The 16,201-nt window shown below is 35.0% G+C and overlaps 1 protein-coding gene across 2 annotated transcripts in view; it reads right to left on the bottom strand.

The window, feature by feature from the left end:
- XRN2 (5'-3' exoribonuclease 2) overlaps positions 1–16,201 on the bottom strand; it is a 90,183-nt gene that overhangs the window by 31,763 nt on the left and 42,219 nt on the right. For both annotated transcript variants that reach the window (XM_045981275.1, XM_045981274.1), the window contains 8 exons: positions 13,126–13,244; positions 10,697–10,832; positions 9,332–9,439; positions 9,149–9,238; positions 8,411–8,483; positions 2,702–2,785; positions 1,098–1,195; positions 14–93 (listed from right to left, as the gene is read on the bottom strand). In XM_045981275.1, coding sequence (XP_045837231.1) covers positions 14–93; positions 1,098–1,195; positions 2,702–2,785; positions 8,411–8,483; positions 9,149–9,238; positions 9,332–9,439; positions 10,697–10,832; positions 13,126–13,244 — 788 coding nt within the window. The remainder of the gene's footprint in view (positions 1–13; positions 94–1,097; positions 1,196–2,701; positions 2,786–8,410; positions 8,484–9,148; positions 9,239–9,331; positions 9,440–10,696; positions 10,833–13,125; positions 13,245–16,201) is intronic.

Raw genomic sequence — 16,201 nt, forward strand, 5'->3', positions numbered from 1 at the left:
AATGAATGCTTACTGATCTGGAAGAACAGCTTCTTCATCCAAAGAAAACTTTCCTTGAATCCCATGACATAGTTCAGGTGGTACATCCACTGGCTGTGGAAAAATGCATTCCTGATCATAAACCCAAAAGAATGGAAAGCAGGGACTCACACATATACGTGTACACCAAAGTTCATAGTAATATTATTCTTAAAAGCCAGGAGGAGGAAACCACCCAAGTTTCCATCAACAGATGAATAGATAAAGAAAATGCGGTATATACACACTATAGCCATAAAAGGAAGCCCTGATACATGCTACAACATGGATGAACCTTGAAAACATTACACTAAGTAAAATAAGTCAGACACAAGAGGACAAATATTATAGGATTCCATTTATTCCATTTCCACAAACAGGTAAATTTAGAGACAGAAAGTAGAAGACAGGTTATCAGAAATAAGGGGAGAGAATGGAGATGTATTGTTTGTGAAGGGATAACAGTTTCTGTTTGGGAAGCTAATTAAGTTCTGCAAGTGGATAGTGGTGAATGGCTGCTCAACACTGTACATAGATTTAATACCACAAAATTATACACTTTTAAAATGGTTTTTAAAGATTAAAATGGTACATTTTCTTCTTTTTTTAAAGATTTTATTTGTTTGACAGAGATCACAAGTAGGCAGAGAGGCAGGCAGAGAGAGAGGGGGAAGCAGGCTCCCTGCTGAGCAGAGAGCCCGATGTGGGACTCCATCCCAGGATCCTGGGATCATGACCTGAGCCGAAGGCAGAGGCCTTAACCCACTGAGCCACCCAGGCGCCCCTCTTTATCTTTTTTTAAAAGATTTTATTTTTGAGAGAGAGCAAGCATGTGTCCATGAGCTCTGGGAAGCAGTAGAGGGAGAAGCAGACTCTCTGCTGAGCAGGGAGCCCAATGTGGAACTTGATCCCAGGACCCCAGGATCATGACTGAGCTGAAGGCAGATGCTTAACTGACTGAGCCATCTAGGCACCCCACTTGTTTCTATTTTATCAAAATTTAACAAATGTATTTCTGATGAATTAACCGAATAATTATACTGTCTAAAAGCACTTCATGATGGAAAAAGAGACCATACCTCTGTGGAACCTGTCTGGTAGAGTTCTAAAATGAAGTCATGGAGTGGGTGATGTTTGCCCACAAATAAGATGTCACCTCCAAGACTGTTTCTTTTAGCTGGGGGGGAAATAAGGAAAGAAATAAGATCAAACAATTATATCTGCAAGAGCAACTTTAATAAGAATAAAATAAAAAGAAACGTCTAAATTTTTAAAACTTTAGTATAAGGTCTACAATAAAATATACTTTTTAATTTATTAAAGATTTTTTTTATATGACAGACAGAGACACACCGAGAGAGGGAACACAAGCAGGGAAAGTGGGAGAGGGAGAAGCAGGCTTCCCACTGAGCAGGGAACCTGATGTGGGGCTTGACCTGAGCCGAAGGCAGACAGACACTTAAGGACTGAGTGCCCCTACAAAAAATAATTTAAAAGTGACAGACCTAAATGTGTGAGGTCTCTGTAGAAGAAAAACGAGTTTGACATTAAGGTTTCAAAGATCAAAGACTATCAGAAAAAATTATCACCAAGACATATTTCAATACAGTATTGTAAGATAAGGAATAAACTTATATAGAACTCAATTTCTTACTGTAAGAAATAAATAACCATTTCCTGAGCAAACCCAAACAAATTACAACATCTGATAACAAAGACTACTCTAAGGATGGCTGACAGAGAAATTATTTCTATAGGTTTATTATACTGGTATTAAATAAATTTTCCAACAGAGTCTAGCTTTACAATTTCCCAACACTTTTAACTGTCAGTATTTTAAATGCCATTCTGTACAAATAACATTTCAGGTTAGCAAACTAAGTAAATGCCTTTATTTCAACATAGCTTTTTAAACAAAGTTAACTTACTGGAGGGGATGAAGGGAAGAAGGGACACAGAGAGGAAATTAATACACTCACAGCATGGAAAATTAGTTTTGTGTGTGCATGTCATGTAAGAATCAAAAAGTCAAGGGGCAGGCATTTAGGTGGCTTAGTCAGTGAAGTGGCTGACTGCATTTCAGCTCAGGTCATGGTCTCAAGGTCCTGGGATTGAGCCCCACGTTGGGCTCCACACTCAAGGCAGAGCCTGCTTGAGGATTCTCTCTCTTTCTCTCCCTCCTCCCCTACCCCCGCTCATGCATGCTTGCCCTCTCTAAAATAAATAAGTAAATGTTTAAAAAAAAAAAAAAAGGGAATCAGAAAGTCAAAAGATATTCTTGAAATGCTGTTTTTGTGTTTGTTTTTTTTAAAAAGCAGGCTCCACAACTAGCATGGAGCCCACTGTGAACTTTGAACTCACAACACTGAGACCAAAAACTGAGCTGAGATCAACAGTAAGATGCTTAATTGACTGAGCCACCCCGGCACCCCTTAAAGTATTGCTTTTTAATAAATCTAATACTTGTAAGTTAAAAAAAAAAAAATTGTATTTACTATTCAATTTGGATAACACATTTTAAGAAGCAAAGTTGATTTTTCTTATGAAGAAGTAAAAACCAACGGTTTATGCCCCCTGTACGTGAAATTTGACAAATGGAAAAAAGAGTCTAATATTATACAGAAATGTAAAGTCTGTAAGATACAGACTCAATGTTGAGACCAAGTGGAAGCACAGTTCTTACTCTCTTCTGGAGTGAGGTCTGGGTATACCTCTTCTAGAGCAGCTCGCAGCCTTCGCTCGTCCACAAAAGGCAACAGAGCAACACCTGGAGAAAGAAATGCACACCAACCACTGAACTCTTAGGATCACCCAAATTCCACTTATTACTCGTTCAAATAAACGTTTCTAGTAGAATATCCCTGTTGGCGTAAAAACATTTTGGGAACTGAAGTCTATTCAAATCTCAGATGCAAATACTTTCCATGTGTTCAGAGAAGAAAGAAGTTTCATATATTTTCCATCCCTAAGACAGCTCATATGAAAAATCACATTTGCAGAATCTTAACTCCATGATGATAAAACTTTTAAATTAAGTCAACAAGTGCCACCTGGACACCAGTTTATGTTCTTGTGCCTTACTTATGAGGATGCCCTTGAGCAAGCCAGTTAATCTGCAAAGAGTTTGAACTTGTCCTTTCATCTTTCTAGGACTTGGTTTTCAACTAAAATATTCAGAAGGTCTGTTCAATGTGAATAAATATACGGTATGTCTTCCAGCTCTAACACTGCACAGCATTCTGTTTTTTACATTTTAAAACATAATAACTAATTTAGATATAAAAGGTGTTTAAGGACTTGCTTAAGTAATCTTGGGGGCTGGGTAGGATCCAAGCTGTTCATATTCAGGCTGAAAACTGTCCTGTGGAATGTGCTGGAATTAAAGTAATTGTTTTATTTCAACCTACATTCATAATTTTCAAAGCAGCACACCAGTAATACAGTATCTATTTCTAGAAAGATATATGAAGTTACTAAACCACATGTATATGTTATATTGTATACAGTAGTCTTTTGACAAAATAAAAAGTGTAAAATAAACAGCAAAGAGAAATGCTAATTAGAGCTAAATAATTTTGAAACTATTGCCAGTCAAAACTGCCAATTGTGATTGTTCCCTTTAAAATGAGAGAAATGAAAGGTTCCCAAAGCTGTCATTAATTATTTAGCTACCATATTTTCAAAGTTTAGAAACAGGTTCAATTTCATTATCTAGAAGGGAAATATGCATTTTTTAAAGTTAAAAAGAAACTAAGTGAATTCTGAAGGGCCTAAAAAGTGATTTCAAGAATATTAACATCTATCATCAAAGTTAGGTTGTTTCATCTACTGGTGAACATTTACATGGAAAAAACGCAGGGAGTTGTTCAAGTTTTGTTTAGTCATACACTTAAGACCTAAACAAATTATCAAAAAGACTGTCCTACAATATCAACTCTAAAAGCCAGCTCCAACTGGTAAGCAACTTGCAGTGCTAATGAAAGCAATAAGGTTACTAAGCAACAAATCAGCCCTACTGGGCAGGACAGAAAGAAATGCCTTATACCCAGATGTGATAAATTTAGTTCTTGAGTGAGCTGATAGTAAAAATGACATTTACAGCTAATTTCTCCTGAGTACTTATTTATTACGTTAACGTGAACTACCTCAACAACACAAGTAACCCAAGTAGAGACAGCACTTAGGTAAATACACAGTAGTCACACTCCCTGGGTCCAGATCTTAGTTCAGCCACTGTGACTTTGATCAAATGACTCAAAATATTCTGTTCATATATAAAATATGTAGTATTCGAAATGGGTATGCTATATTCCTCTTACGTATATTAAGGAAATACTACAAAAACACAACATTGCAAGAGTTCAGTAAATGTCAAAAAACTACCCAGATATATTTTATCTTCTATCATTTTAAGATACATGCAACTTAGGTAAGAACTTAAGTATTACCATTACTTTTAATAAGTTTTAAAGACATGGGGGAATAACTTTAACTCCTCACAGTACTAAATTTGACCTCAAAAAAGTTATGTTCTTGCTGCAGTCTAGTAACTGAAAATACTTACATAAAATATAAAAATATTAAAGGTCTGAGTTTCAACTCATCCTAAAATTCATTTGGAATCTCAAGGGCCCCAAAGACCCAAAACAACCTTGAAGAAGAAAAATAAAGTTGGAGGACTCCCACCACTCGATGGCAAAACTTACTAAAGCTACAGTAATTAAAACAGTTTGGTACTGGCATAAGGATAAGCATATTAGGCAGTGGAATAGAGAGCCCACAAGTAAGCCCTCAGATACACACTCAAATGATTTCCAATAAGGGTGGCAAGATTGTTCAATGGGGAAAGAGCAGTTGTTTCAACAAATGGTACTGGGGAAAATGGATATCCATAGCAAAAGAATGAAGACGGACTCTAACCTTACACCCTACACAAAAGTAAACTCAAAATGGATCAAAGACCTAAATGTTAAGAGCTCAAACTGTAAAATTCCTAAAACGGGGCGGGGGGGGGGGGGGGGGGGAAGCTTTATGACACTGGATCTGGCAATGACTTCTTGCATACAACACCAAAAACACAGGAACGACAAAATAGTCCAACAAAAACTGAATCTCCCTCATAACTAAAAATTTTGTGCATCAAAGGACACTATCAAACAGAGTAAAAAGACAATCACAAAAGGGAAGAAAATAAATACAAAATCATATGTAAGAGACTGGTGTTCAAAATATATAAAGTACTCCTACAATATAAAAACAAAACCTGGGGTGCCTGGGTGGCTCAGTGGGTTAAGCCTCTGCCTTCAGCTCAGGTCATGATCTCAGGGTCCTGGGATCAAGCCCCACATTGGGCTCTCTGCTCAGCAGGGAGCCTGCTTCCCCTGTCTCTGCCTGCTGCTCTGCCTACTTGTGATCTCTCTCTCTCTGTGTCAAATAAATAAATAAATAAATAAAATAATAAAAAAATAAAAACAAAAACCCAATTCAAAAATGAGTAAAAAACTTGAAAAGACATTTCTCCAAAGATACAGAAATAGCTAATAAGCACATGAATAAAATGCTCAACATCACCAATAATTAGGGAAATACAAATCAAAAGCACAGTGAGATACTGCTTCATACCCATTAGGATGGCTATTATTAAAAAAAAATAGACACAAATAAATGGAAAAGATATTACATGCTGATGGGATTGGAAGAATACTGTAAAAATGTCCATACTATCCTAAGCGAACATGTATTAAATGCAATCCCTATCAAAATACCACTGGCATTTACCACAGAACTAGAACAAGAAATCCTAAAATTTGTATGGAAATACAAAGACACCAAAGAGCCAAAGCAACCTTGAGAAAGAACAAAGCTGGAGGTCTCACCCTCGCTGACTTCAAACCATACTATAAAGCTACAGCAATCAAAACAGTATGGTATGACATGAAAACAAACACACAGATCAATGGAATAAAACAGAGAGCCCAGAAAAACTCCCACATATATACAGTCAATTAATCTATGACAGAGGAGGCAAGAACACACAATGGGAAAAGACAGTCTTTTCAAGAAATGGTGTGGGGAAAACCAGAAAGCTACATTCAGAAGAGTAAAACTAGACCATTTTCTTGTACCATATACACAAATAAATTCAAAATGAATTAAAGACTTGGATGTCAGAACTGAAACAATAACCATAGGCAGTAAGCTCTTTTACATCAGCCTCAACAATACATTTTTTTTTTTTTGGACCAGTTTCTTCAGGAAAGGGCCACGAAAGCTAAAATAAACAAATGGGACTACTTCAGTGATGTAGTCTAAAAAGCTTTTGTTTCAGCAAAAGAAACAATCAACAAAATGAAAAGGCGACCCACTGAATGGGAGAAGATATTTCCAAACCATACATCCAACAAGGGGTTGATACCCAAAACACACACAAAAAAAATCCAATTAAAAAATGGGCAGAGGAGCGCCTGGGTGGCTTAGTGGGTTAAAGCCTCTGCCTTCAGCTCAGGTCATGATCCCAGCATCCTGGGACCGAGCCCCACATCAGGCTCTCTGCTCAGCAGGGAGCCTGCTTCCTCCTCTCTCTCTGCCTGCCTCTCTGCCTACTTGTGATCTCTGTCAAATAAATAAATAAAATCTTTAAAAAAAAAAAAAATAGAAACACCACACAATCCAGCAATTCCACCTCTGGATATTTATCCGAAGAAAAGAAAAATAGCAGTCTGAAGAGATAAATGCACCCCTATGTTCCCTGCAGCATTATTTATAATAGCCAAAATATAGAACCAACCCAAGTGTCCATCAACAGACAAATGGATAAAGATGTGTACACACACACACCCCCACACATATATAATGAAATATTACTCAGCCATAAAAAAGAGAAAGCTTACCATTTCCAACATCAGTGAACCTACAGGGTATTATGCTAAGTGAAACAAGTCCTGACAGAGAAAGACAAATATCATATGATTTCACTTATATATGTAATCTCAAAAACAAAACAAAACAAATGAACAAACAGAACAGGAACAGACTCACAGATAAGGAAACAAACTGTTGGTTACCAGAGGGGAAAGAGTGTGAGGAGATAGGCAAACTAGGTGAAGTGGACTGAGAGGTACAAACTTCTTGTTATAAAATAAGTCAGTCATGGAGATGTAATATATAGTATAGGGAATACAGTCAGTAATACTGAAGTAACTTTGTATGGTGATAAATGGTTATTAGACTTATCATGGGGATCACTTCATAACCTATAAAAATATCAAATCACCATGATGTACATCTGAAACAGGATATTGTATGTCAATTATACTTCAACCAAAAACACTTAAATACATAAAAGCCATTTACTGAATAAAAAAAGAAAGTAACAAATGTTGGCAAGGATGTGAAGAAATTGTAACCATTGTGCACTACTTCACTTTTCCTCTGGATGATTATATATAGAAAGCAAGACATCTGCATGTTTATATATTTACTTATTTATTCAACATTTGCTTACTTATGTACTTATATTTTTACTTTACTGCCTCTTAGCCCTTCCCTTCTATTAATACCCTCCACAAAGCACCTTAAAAACAACCTAAAACTCCAACCAATTTACACACAACAAACTATGACCATAGAGCACAACACCTGCTAACCTCAATCAGTGGGCTGCATTTCCCATTATCAATCCACTAAAGTAGTATGAAATTTCCTTTACTGCATAAACCCAAAATCAACCCTAAAATCTCATAAAATGATTTTCAATTTGTAAATTATTACTTATCCCTCCTCCCATCTCACAATTCTCTAAGTCATGTTACTGGGCATCTGTACCACAGGAAATAACCAAGCAGGAAGTAAAAACATGGTTTTCCCAAATGAAATTATCTTAGAAAAATATACAGTGGAAGCAAAGTTTAAAGTGATTTGCTGAAAGGGCCTTTGGCATGAAATAACAGTTGACTTACTATGTGAGAGACTTCTTTATTGTGTTTTATAATCAGTCATCATCACACATTTGCTAGGTGGTAAATAGCACATTAAATTTAGTAGTAATTTAAAAATGGCATTCTTATAAAAACTGTAAACCTGTATTTCTCAGCAACCTTACAAGGTGTCAATGAGCTACTAAATGAAAGCAATTCCCAAGTCCCATTAATTAATCACAGAAAAGACAAAAGAATGATTGGTCTATTTTAACTCTATTTACTGTTTATCAGAATGTTACTATTAATCATTGCCAATGCCACAGTGGATAGAAAAAAAAAATCAAATTTTGACATGCAATTCTTAAAATATTTATATTTTATAGAAATTCTTTCATCACCTAAATCATGTTCGTTTACAGTTTACCAAAAAGTGGAGACTGTTTTAACAAAAAGGAATAATGTCTAAATTTTACCTTGCCATGTATATTTCTTCCCATTCAAATCAATAGCAAAATCTTCAGGGTAGAAGTCAATTATACTAGAATCCTATGTCAAGGAGAAAAATAAAGATTCAAAACAAATGTCACACGTCTGAGTTTTAAAAAATCTGACATGTCTTTCATTCGTGTTTATCAAGCCTGATGAGAAAACAAGGTTTCATTCCTTTAAAAAATGTTAATAAGATTTCAGGTCATTAATCCCAATAGTAAAACAAAATTAACAATTTTATTTTAAAAAACGAAGAAAAAAGGGGGGGGCATTTTTAGAGAGGAATTTAAAACTGACAACTGTGGACCCAACACAGTCAATGAAGAGTTTATGGGCTCTAATGATTCCTACTTCTTGCCTGGCTTTCCTTTCTATCTGGCACACAAAAGAAGCTCAGAGATGTCTGAACATTGGTAGCCACCACACATGGCTGGAACAACAACAACAAAAAACAATGACTTACAGGTAGGCTTAGAACAAAGTAACAGTTTTAAGAATTGTTCCTAAACACAAATTAACTTTATTTATACCAGGTAGCGTTCTCACAGCCAAGGAAAGTAGGGGGGGAAAAAGGTGAAAAACATACAGAAGAACTCAACACTTTCACTTTGTTTTTGGACTTCACTGTATTAACTATTAGATACAAAAGCACTTGTGACGAATGTTCATGAAACATGACAAAAACCCAGTTACTAACATACTCAAAATACTAAGACACTAACGGGATCACTCATGAGCTTCCGCCATGATGGAGGTAGAAAGTTACCACTTGCAGCTGGAAAAACTCCCATAAGTTGTTCCAATGGTTTAAACTGCAAGAAAGAAAAAAGGTTTAAGATAAGACACACAATTTTTATCTAAGCCAAAATTCTATGAATTTCATGACTTTAAATAATTAAGCTTACTGGTTTAGTGCCTTTCTCAAAATCAGATGGCATGTCTGCAATACCTTCAAAGTCTGAAGCAAATGGTGCATAATGGAATGGATAATACCACTTCCAGGAAGCACAGCCCTAGAATTGTAACAAAAAAAAAAAAAACAAAAAAAAAAAAAAAAAGAAACCAAAAACAAAAATCTACGTTCAATACGGACACAGAAAAGCAAATAAAAATTAGAGTATTAGCCTATAAAATACATAACTTCCAGTGTACATTCCATATATTAATTTTTTCCCCATGAGTCCTAAGAGTTGTTTTGATTAACTGAACTTTTACTTTCTATCAATGGCTCCTTGATTTAAAAACTACTGCAAAGTGTCTTTAGTAATCAGTAGTTAATAACGAACTTTGTAAATACAATTTATATAATACAATTTGGTGAAGATTTTTACCCTTAAAATGTGCTTGGTTACATTTCTTTCCAATTTTACAGCTGCCATTATCAAACAAAATGAAGAGCAGTGATAGCTGGCACTTACTTAGCATAGAGAGGGGGAAGGGACACCACACTGAACAGTGACTAAATAAAATTTCCAAAAGTTTCATTTTATAATTCCTTATTATATTTTGTAACAATTTTCTCTTTATTATAAAAATATTTAAGTAAACCCATCAAAAAGAAGTTTTACTGATAGAAAAAACTCCTAATATGATTTTGATTCTATGCCTAAATGAATTAAAATCCTGAGAACAAAAGTAAAACATGAATTTATTATTATACAGTTGACAATGCATTGAATTATACTTTCCACTTAATGACAAACTTCATTTTTCTTAGATCACACCATACTTAACTTGCCTTGCTCTCGGAGAATGAAACCAGATATTAACAACTAGTGTTACAATTCCCTATATGTCTACCTAATCTCTCACCAATGTGACATCTCAATTATCAAAGGCTTTAAGTCAGATACGGATTACTCCAATTAGAATGCATTTCATGTAACATCACTACATTACACAGAGGAAATTGTATCATTCAAATGCCTTTCAAATTCTTACCAGTTTTTTCTAGTCTTTGTCCTTTGTTCAGTCATTAGTGACTATTATTTTTTACTTCCAATTAAAAAACCACCATACTTAAAGTATACTCAACCCACACTACTTGATGCTGAAATCCTTAAGCACAACAAAAATTATCTTTATTTATATATTAACACTTGAGAAGCGTAAAAGCCTTTATAAACAAATATTTAAAGTAATGAATTTTTGAACAGGAAGCTTTAAAAGAATGAGTCTGGATTTAATTTCATTATAGCTCAATAATACACAGAAATTATGATCGTCCTAAAATGATTAGCTAGGTTTAGAGGAAAATATTCTCTCTGTACCTGGTAATAGTATCGAAGAACCCAGCAGAGCCCCTCAACATAAGACTGTACAACTTTACGACGGAATTTCTCATCAGCTGCATCAACGTCAAATTTGTTCTTGTAGTACCGCTGCTTCCAACCAGCTTCCCATAGCCTAAAACCCAGGCAAAGCCGGTTCATGTTGAATTAATACTTTCCATAATTGTCCACTGGTTTATCACCCAAATCATTTTATACTTAATATCCAGGTGAAATGTGAATGAGTTAAACAGTAATGCTAACACAACTTCCTTTAATTATCTAAAAAAGCCCACTTTCACAGAATTTATTAAGACAGTCAAACATCAAAAATCTAAACACTAATTCTAGTAAGACCATTATAAAACTACATTTTGGAAAAAGAGAAAACTATTACTAAAGGAGATAGTGAACACTTGTTTGCTCAAATTTTAATACTGTTTTACTTGTTTTTTGATCATAGACCAATTCTGAAACTACACCGTAAGATTCAAATATTGAAGATATTTTATGTAAGTTTCTCAGTTTGTTGAAATACATTTAAACTGAACAAAGCAGTCAACCAAGTTACTTTAAAAAGAAAAAAAAAAAGATCTGCGGGGTGCTTGGGTGGCTCAGTTGTTACACGTCTGCCTTCAGCTCAGGTCATGATCCCAAGGTCCTGGGATCAAGCCCTGAGTCAGGCTCCCTGATCAGCAGGAAGCCTGCTTCTCCCTCTCCCTCTGCCCCTGCTTGAGTTCCCTCTCTCACTGTGTCTCTCTCTGTCAAATAAAGAAATAAAATGTTAAGGAAAAAAAAAAAAAAAGAAGAAGAGATTTGCATGGGTAATTTTTTAAAAGGTAAAAAGTGGTTTGTAAAACAACATTCTAGGAACCAGGCAGCAAATTATGTTTATACCAATTCTCCCATCCTTGGGCCTTATCCCTCTTTCAGCTAAGAGTTGTTGGCTTAAGGGAAGGACACATACACACACGTATGTATGTTCTGGTAGAACTCAGAAGCAGGTCAATCAATACACTAAATTATTATTAATCACTGAAAATACATGTAAAGAACCACTTTTTCAAAATGCTTTTTTAAGTACTCATTTTTCATTCTCTAAAAGATTTAAACATAACACAAAGAAGCCAAAGAACACTAACGAAACAAATCAGGACAGATAAGAACATCAAGATGATTCTCATTAAGGACTATTTTCCACCATGTGCCACATCTTACTAATTAATTACAGTCATGTTCCAGAATACACCACACCAATTTTAATTCCCTCCCCTGCCCCAATGCATTCACAGAACATCAATTAGGAGAAATATCCTCTATGATGTGGACTATAACTGTTTTACAGAAATATTAATGAAATACACGTCAAGTGTCTCAAGCACTTCTTGACAGAAGCATTTCTACCCTGACTATTCTCAGCACTGGGATTACACAATGAAGTACTAACAAATCAATTCAACTATTAAGCTGGTATTGATCAAGATGGCTACCCAATAAAACAGATAACATACTACAAGAGGAAAATCCAGAGTTGCAGAAACAGAGGATAAGGTAAATGTTCAATCACAAGCCACCACAGATCTCAGAATCTAACACCAAAGGACATTAGGAAAATACAGAACCATACATGACACCCAAGAAGTTTCTCATCATAAATGTAAACATACCATCCATGTCCTATAAAAGAAGCATGAGTTGTGGACCACCATTGTTTAACTTTGAAATATATCATTTTGCTAACTTCTTAATGAATTACAATTGTTAAGATTGTTGGCCTTTTGCATGCAGAACCCAGGGTTCAAATCTGGGTTTAATTATACAAGAGATTATTAATCTTATATAATGATCTCAAATTTCTGTATAAAGAATCAGTTTCCTATTAGAAATTTTAAGTATATAGCTAAAGGGAAACTTCTTTGTCATGAAATATAATTGTATATATGCATGTCTGTGGTTTTAAAAAATATACAGATTTATCTCTTAACTGAATGACTTTTGTCTATTTCATTTGAGGAAGAACTTTTCCAATTGAGAAGATTAAAGCAAACTGTGTTAAGTATCCAAGTGTAACTGAACTTCCTGTGTTAAGCAGCTTGAAAATTTAATCTCAAAACAGTAACATTCAAATCACATAGTCAGAGCTAAACACCGCATGTCTAGCTGATCTAGTGCCTGGTCTCAGAGGGAAAAGTGGCTTGGAGGACAAAAACCTGCACGCATACTAATCTAGATACTTAGATTTAACAGCTATAGCTTACACATCTCACTGGAATTTACTGACTATTCTAACCCTCCACATTAATTACTGGTGGATAAAAAGATCACAGGCAAGCATCTGAAGGCACTGCTGCTCTAAGCTAAACAGTATTAATTAGACAGCATCTATTTCAGCAATTTCATAACAAAGTGTTACCAAAAAATGGTTTCACCTGACGTTATCCTCTGGCTCAGGTTCACTGTCACTGTCTTCTGCTTTTCGCTTAATTCCTCCTATTGGAGATGGGGAGCCATCAGAAGTGAAACTCGTATTAGGAGATACTGAAGGACTCTGCAAACAATTATGATATTACAGAGGAAGGATTTAATTATTCATTTCACATAAGAAGTTACATCCAACTGCTATTATAATCATGCTTCATGGTAATACAACTGTTAAAGCTATTAAATAGATATGGTAAGTACATTGAAAAAATATAAAGACTGTTCTTGGCATACTCTACTCCTTCAGAAAAAGAATTATATAGTTCAAGCCTCCTATGCTTAAACTCAAAAGAATCTGAACATTATTAGAATAAAAATTATTTCAGAAGAAAAAAGAATTTAATTTAATAGATTTTTAAAAATTAAAGGATGGGAATTATTTTTTTCTTCAGTGGTTCCCTCACGTTATGAGTTTGTGATCAGTTTCTACCAATCAAACGGCAAAGCTATAAGGAGGAAAATACAAATATATTAATTAGTAATACACAAAACAGTGCTAGTGAGAATGAAGTTAAATGGTAAATGCTCAACCTCACACAACCATCTGGAAAGCAAAAGTTTAACAAGACTCTGTCAGATAACTGCTAAATTATTTTATAGATAAGGTTTAAAATTCAAGGTCCAAGTAAAAATGTATTAGTAACTTAGAAAAATGCAAACATTATTTCAAAGACTTGGATACCACTTTAAATTCACTATTATCTTCCATTTGTACCTCATTCAATGAGAAAGTATTTTAACATTTAAGTAAAAAATCTAAACTGCAACTTTAGTTTTATGTTAAGTGACCAAAACCACAAGTGGCAAAAAACGTTTTCATGGTAAAGTCTCTCTTCTATTATTCATAGCATATTAGATATTGTGATTAAACTGAATTATTTTCAAACTGAGAGCTTACAAGGATACTTTAATGATACTATAACTAAAAACTTAGTATGAATGTAGTTCACGCTATAGACCAAAAAGTTACAACAAAGCAAAATTGTATTTCTCATAGAGTTTATAACTTACTTTCTAAAAAATGTATAATTTCCGATTTATTCATGACACTCTACGGTCAATACTGTTCAAAAAAACCAAAACTATAGGGGCGCCTGGGTGGCTCAGTGGATTAAGCCGCTGCCTTCGGCTCAGGTCATGATCTCGGGGTCCTGGGATCAAGCCCCGCATCGGGCTCTCTGCTCCGTGGGGAGCCTGCTTCCTCCTCTCTCTCTGCCTGCCTCTCTGCCTACTTGTGATCTCTCTCTGTCAAATGGATAAATAAAATCTTTAAAAAAAAAAAAACAAAAAAAAACCAAAACTATAAAACATAAATTCAGGAAGGCGCTATTGTACTTGAAAATGAGATGAGTATTTTTAGTCAAAAAGATCTGAGTTTGAAATTCCAACTCTAATCTTTACTGGTTGTTTGGCCTTGGGCAATTTATTTAACCTCTGTCAGCCTCAACTTGAAATGGGGATAATGTCCTCTTTGTTGTTTATAGCAAGGATTAAATGAAATGTTATGTAGGTGTGGCATATGGTGGCTCACCTTTCAGAAGTAAGTTATCACTAATTTTTAAACCATCACTAAATCTATTTGGATTAAATTATGAGAACAATATTCCTATCAACTGTCTAAGTACAGAGAAGTTGGGTAAAAAGCAAATTTTCCCAAACTGACAAAAAAGATACAAACTATCTTTATCTGATAATAAAAATAGTATACCGGCAAGGGAAAACAAAAAGTAGTTTTTTAATATTAAATCTTTATTGCTCTTTTCTGCTCTTTACCAACCAAGTCTTTCCTGAACATACCACCTCAAATGATTCAAATTCCTTTTTATTTATTTATTAAAAGATTTTATTTATTTATTTCACAGATCACAAATAGGCAGAGAGACAGGCAGAGAGAAAGGGGGAAACGGGCTCTCTGCTCAGGAGGGAGCCCGCTTCGCCCTTTCTGAGCCCGATTCGGGGCTTGATCCCAGGACCCTGAGATCATGACCTGAGCTGAAGGCAGAGGCTTTAACCCACTGAGCCACCAGGGATCCCTCAAATTCCTTTTTAAAAAGCTCTTTTTGCAATCACATTTTATGAAATGGCCACAGATATAGTCAAACTGTATTTCAGAATGCAAAATTTAAAAACACATTTATCAGGAAACAGAAGCCAGCTAGTAAAGCATTAACAGCATAAACCATCAGGTAGACACTACTCAATACTAGATACTAATATGCCCAACAGCCCAAACAAACAAACAAAACAATAAATCTGTAACTTTAAATAAATTCTCCCTTGAAATGAACTGGTAATTAGGCTTTGTGATTTCCTTAAATTCATAATATTCGAGATGAAAATCCCTCTATGCAAAGACTCCAACAGAAATAATTATGTCAAGGGGAATTAAAACAGGATCAAATAAGCAACCTAATCATTAATCTCTCTATTCCTACTTCCATTGGTAGACACTATTAATCAACAATGGGTCTAGTCCTGTGGAGCCTCAATATAATATTGGAATCCTTCTCAAAGCAATCAGAGCTGGCAAAGTGTAAACCTCCCTGCCTTCCTGAGATTAAGAAAAAGCATCAGCCTTTTCTGTTCTATTCAAGTGTCTCATTGCAATTCCTTCACTGACCCTCCATATCCCACTGTTAATGTGTAAGGAATAAGACAAGAACACAAAAATCAAACAGAACAAAAAACATAACAAAACCCCAGGCTGCTTCTCTCAGGAGATGCAAATTCTCATGAATTCTCAAATTCCATAGCTAAGGTCCTAAAATTTCAAGATGGGAATTTGCAGAAATATAAATCAGTCTCCTGATATGGCAAAAATTCCATATACAGGATTGCCTTGTAATAAAAGATTTGGGGCATCAATAGGGTAACTGTTAGAATAATGAAATATCAAAACTTACGCAATTTCCTTGAATATATCAAAATAAAATTTACATTAGATATCAAACTTTACAAAATGTATTTCCTTTCTTTATAACACATACTCTCCCTTATGCCTACCAGCCTGAAATAAGCAATAGC

The sequence above is a fragment of the Meles meles genome, chromosome 16, assembly GCF_922984935.1.
Source record: "Meles meles chromosome 16, mMelMel3.1 paternal haplotype, whole genome shotgun sequence".
In the NCBI taxonomy this organism is placed as follows: Eukaryota; Metazoa; Chordata; class Mammalia; order Carnivora; family Mustelidae; genus Meles; species Meles meles.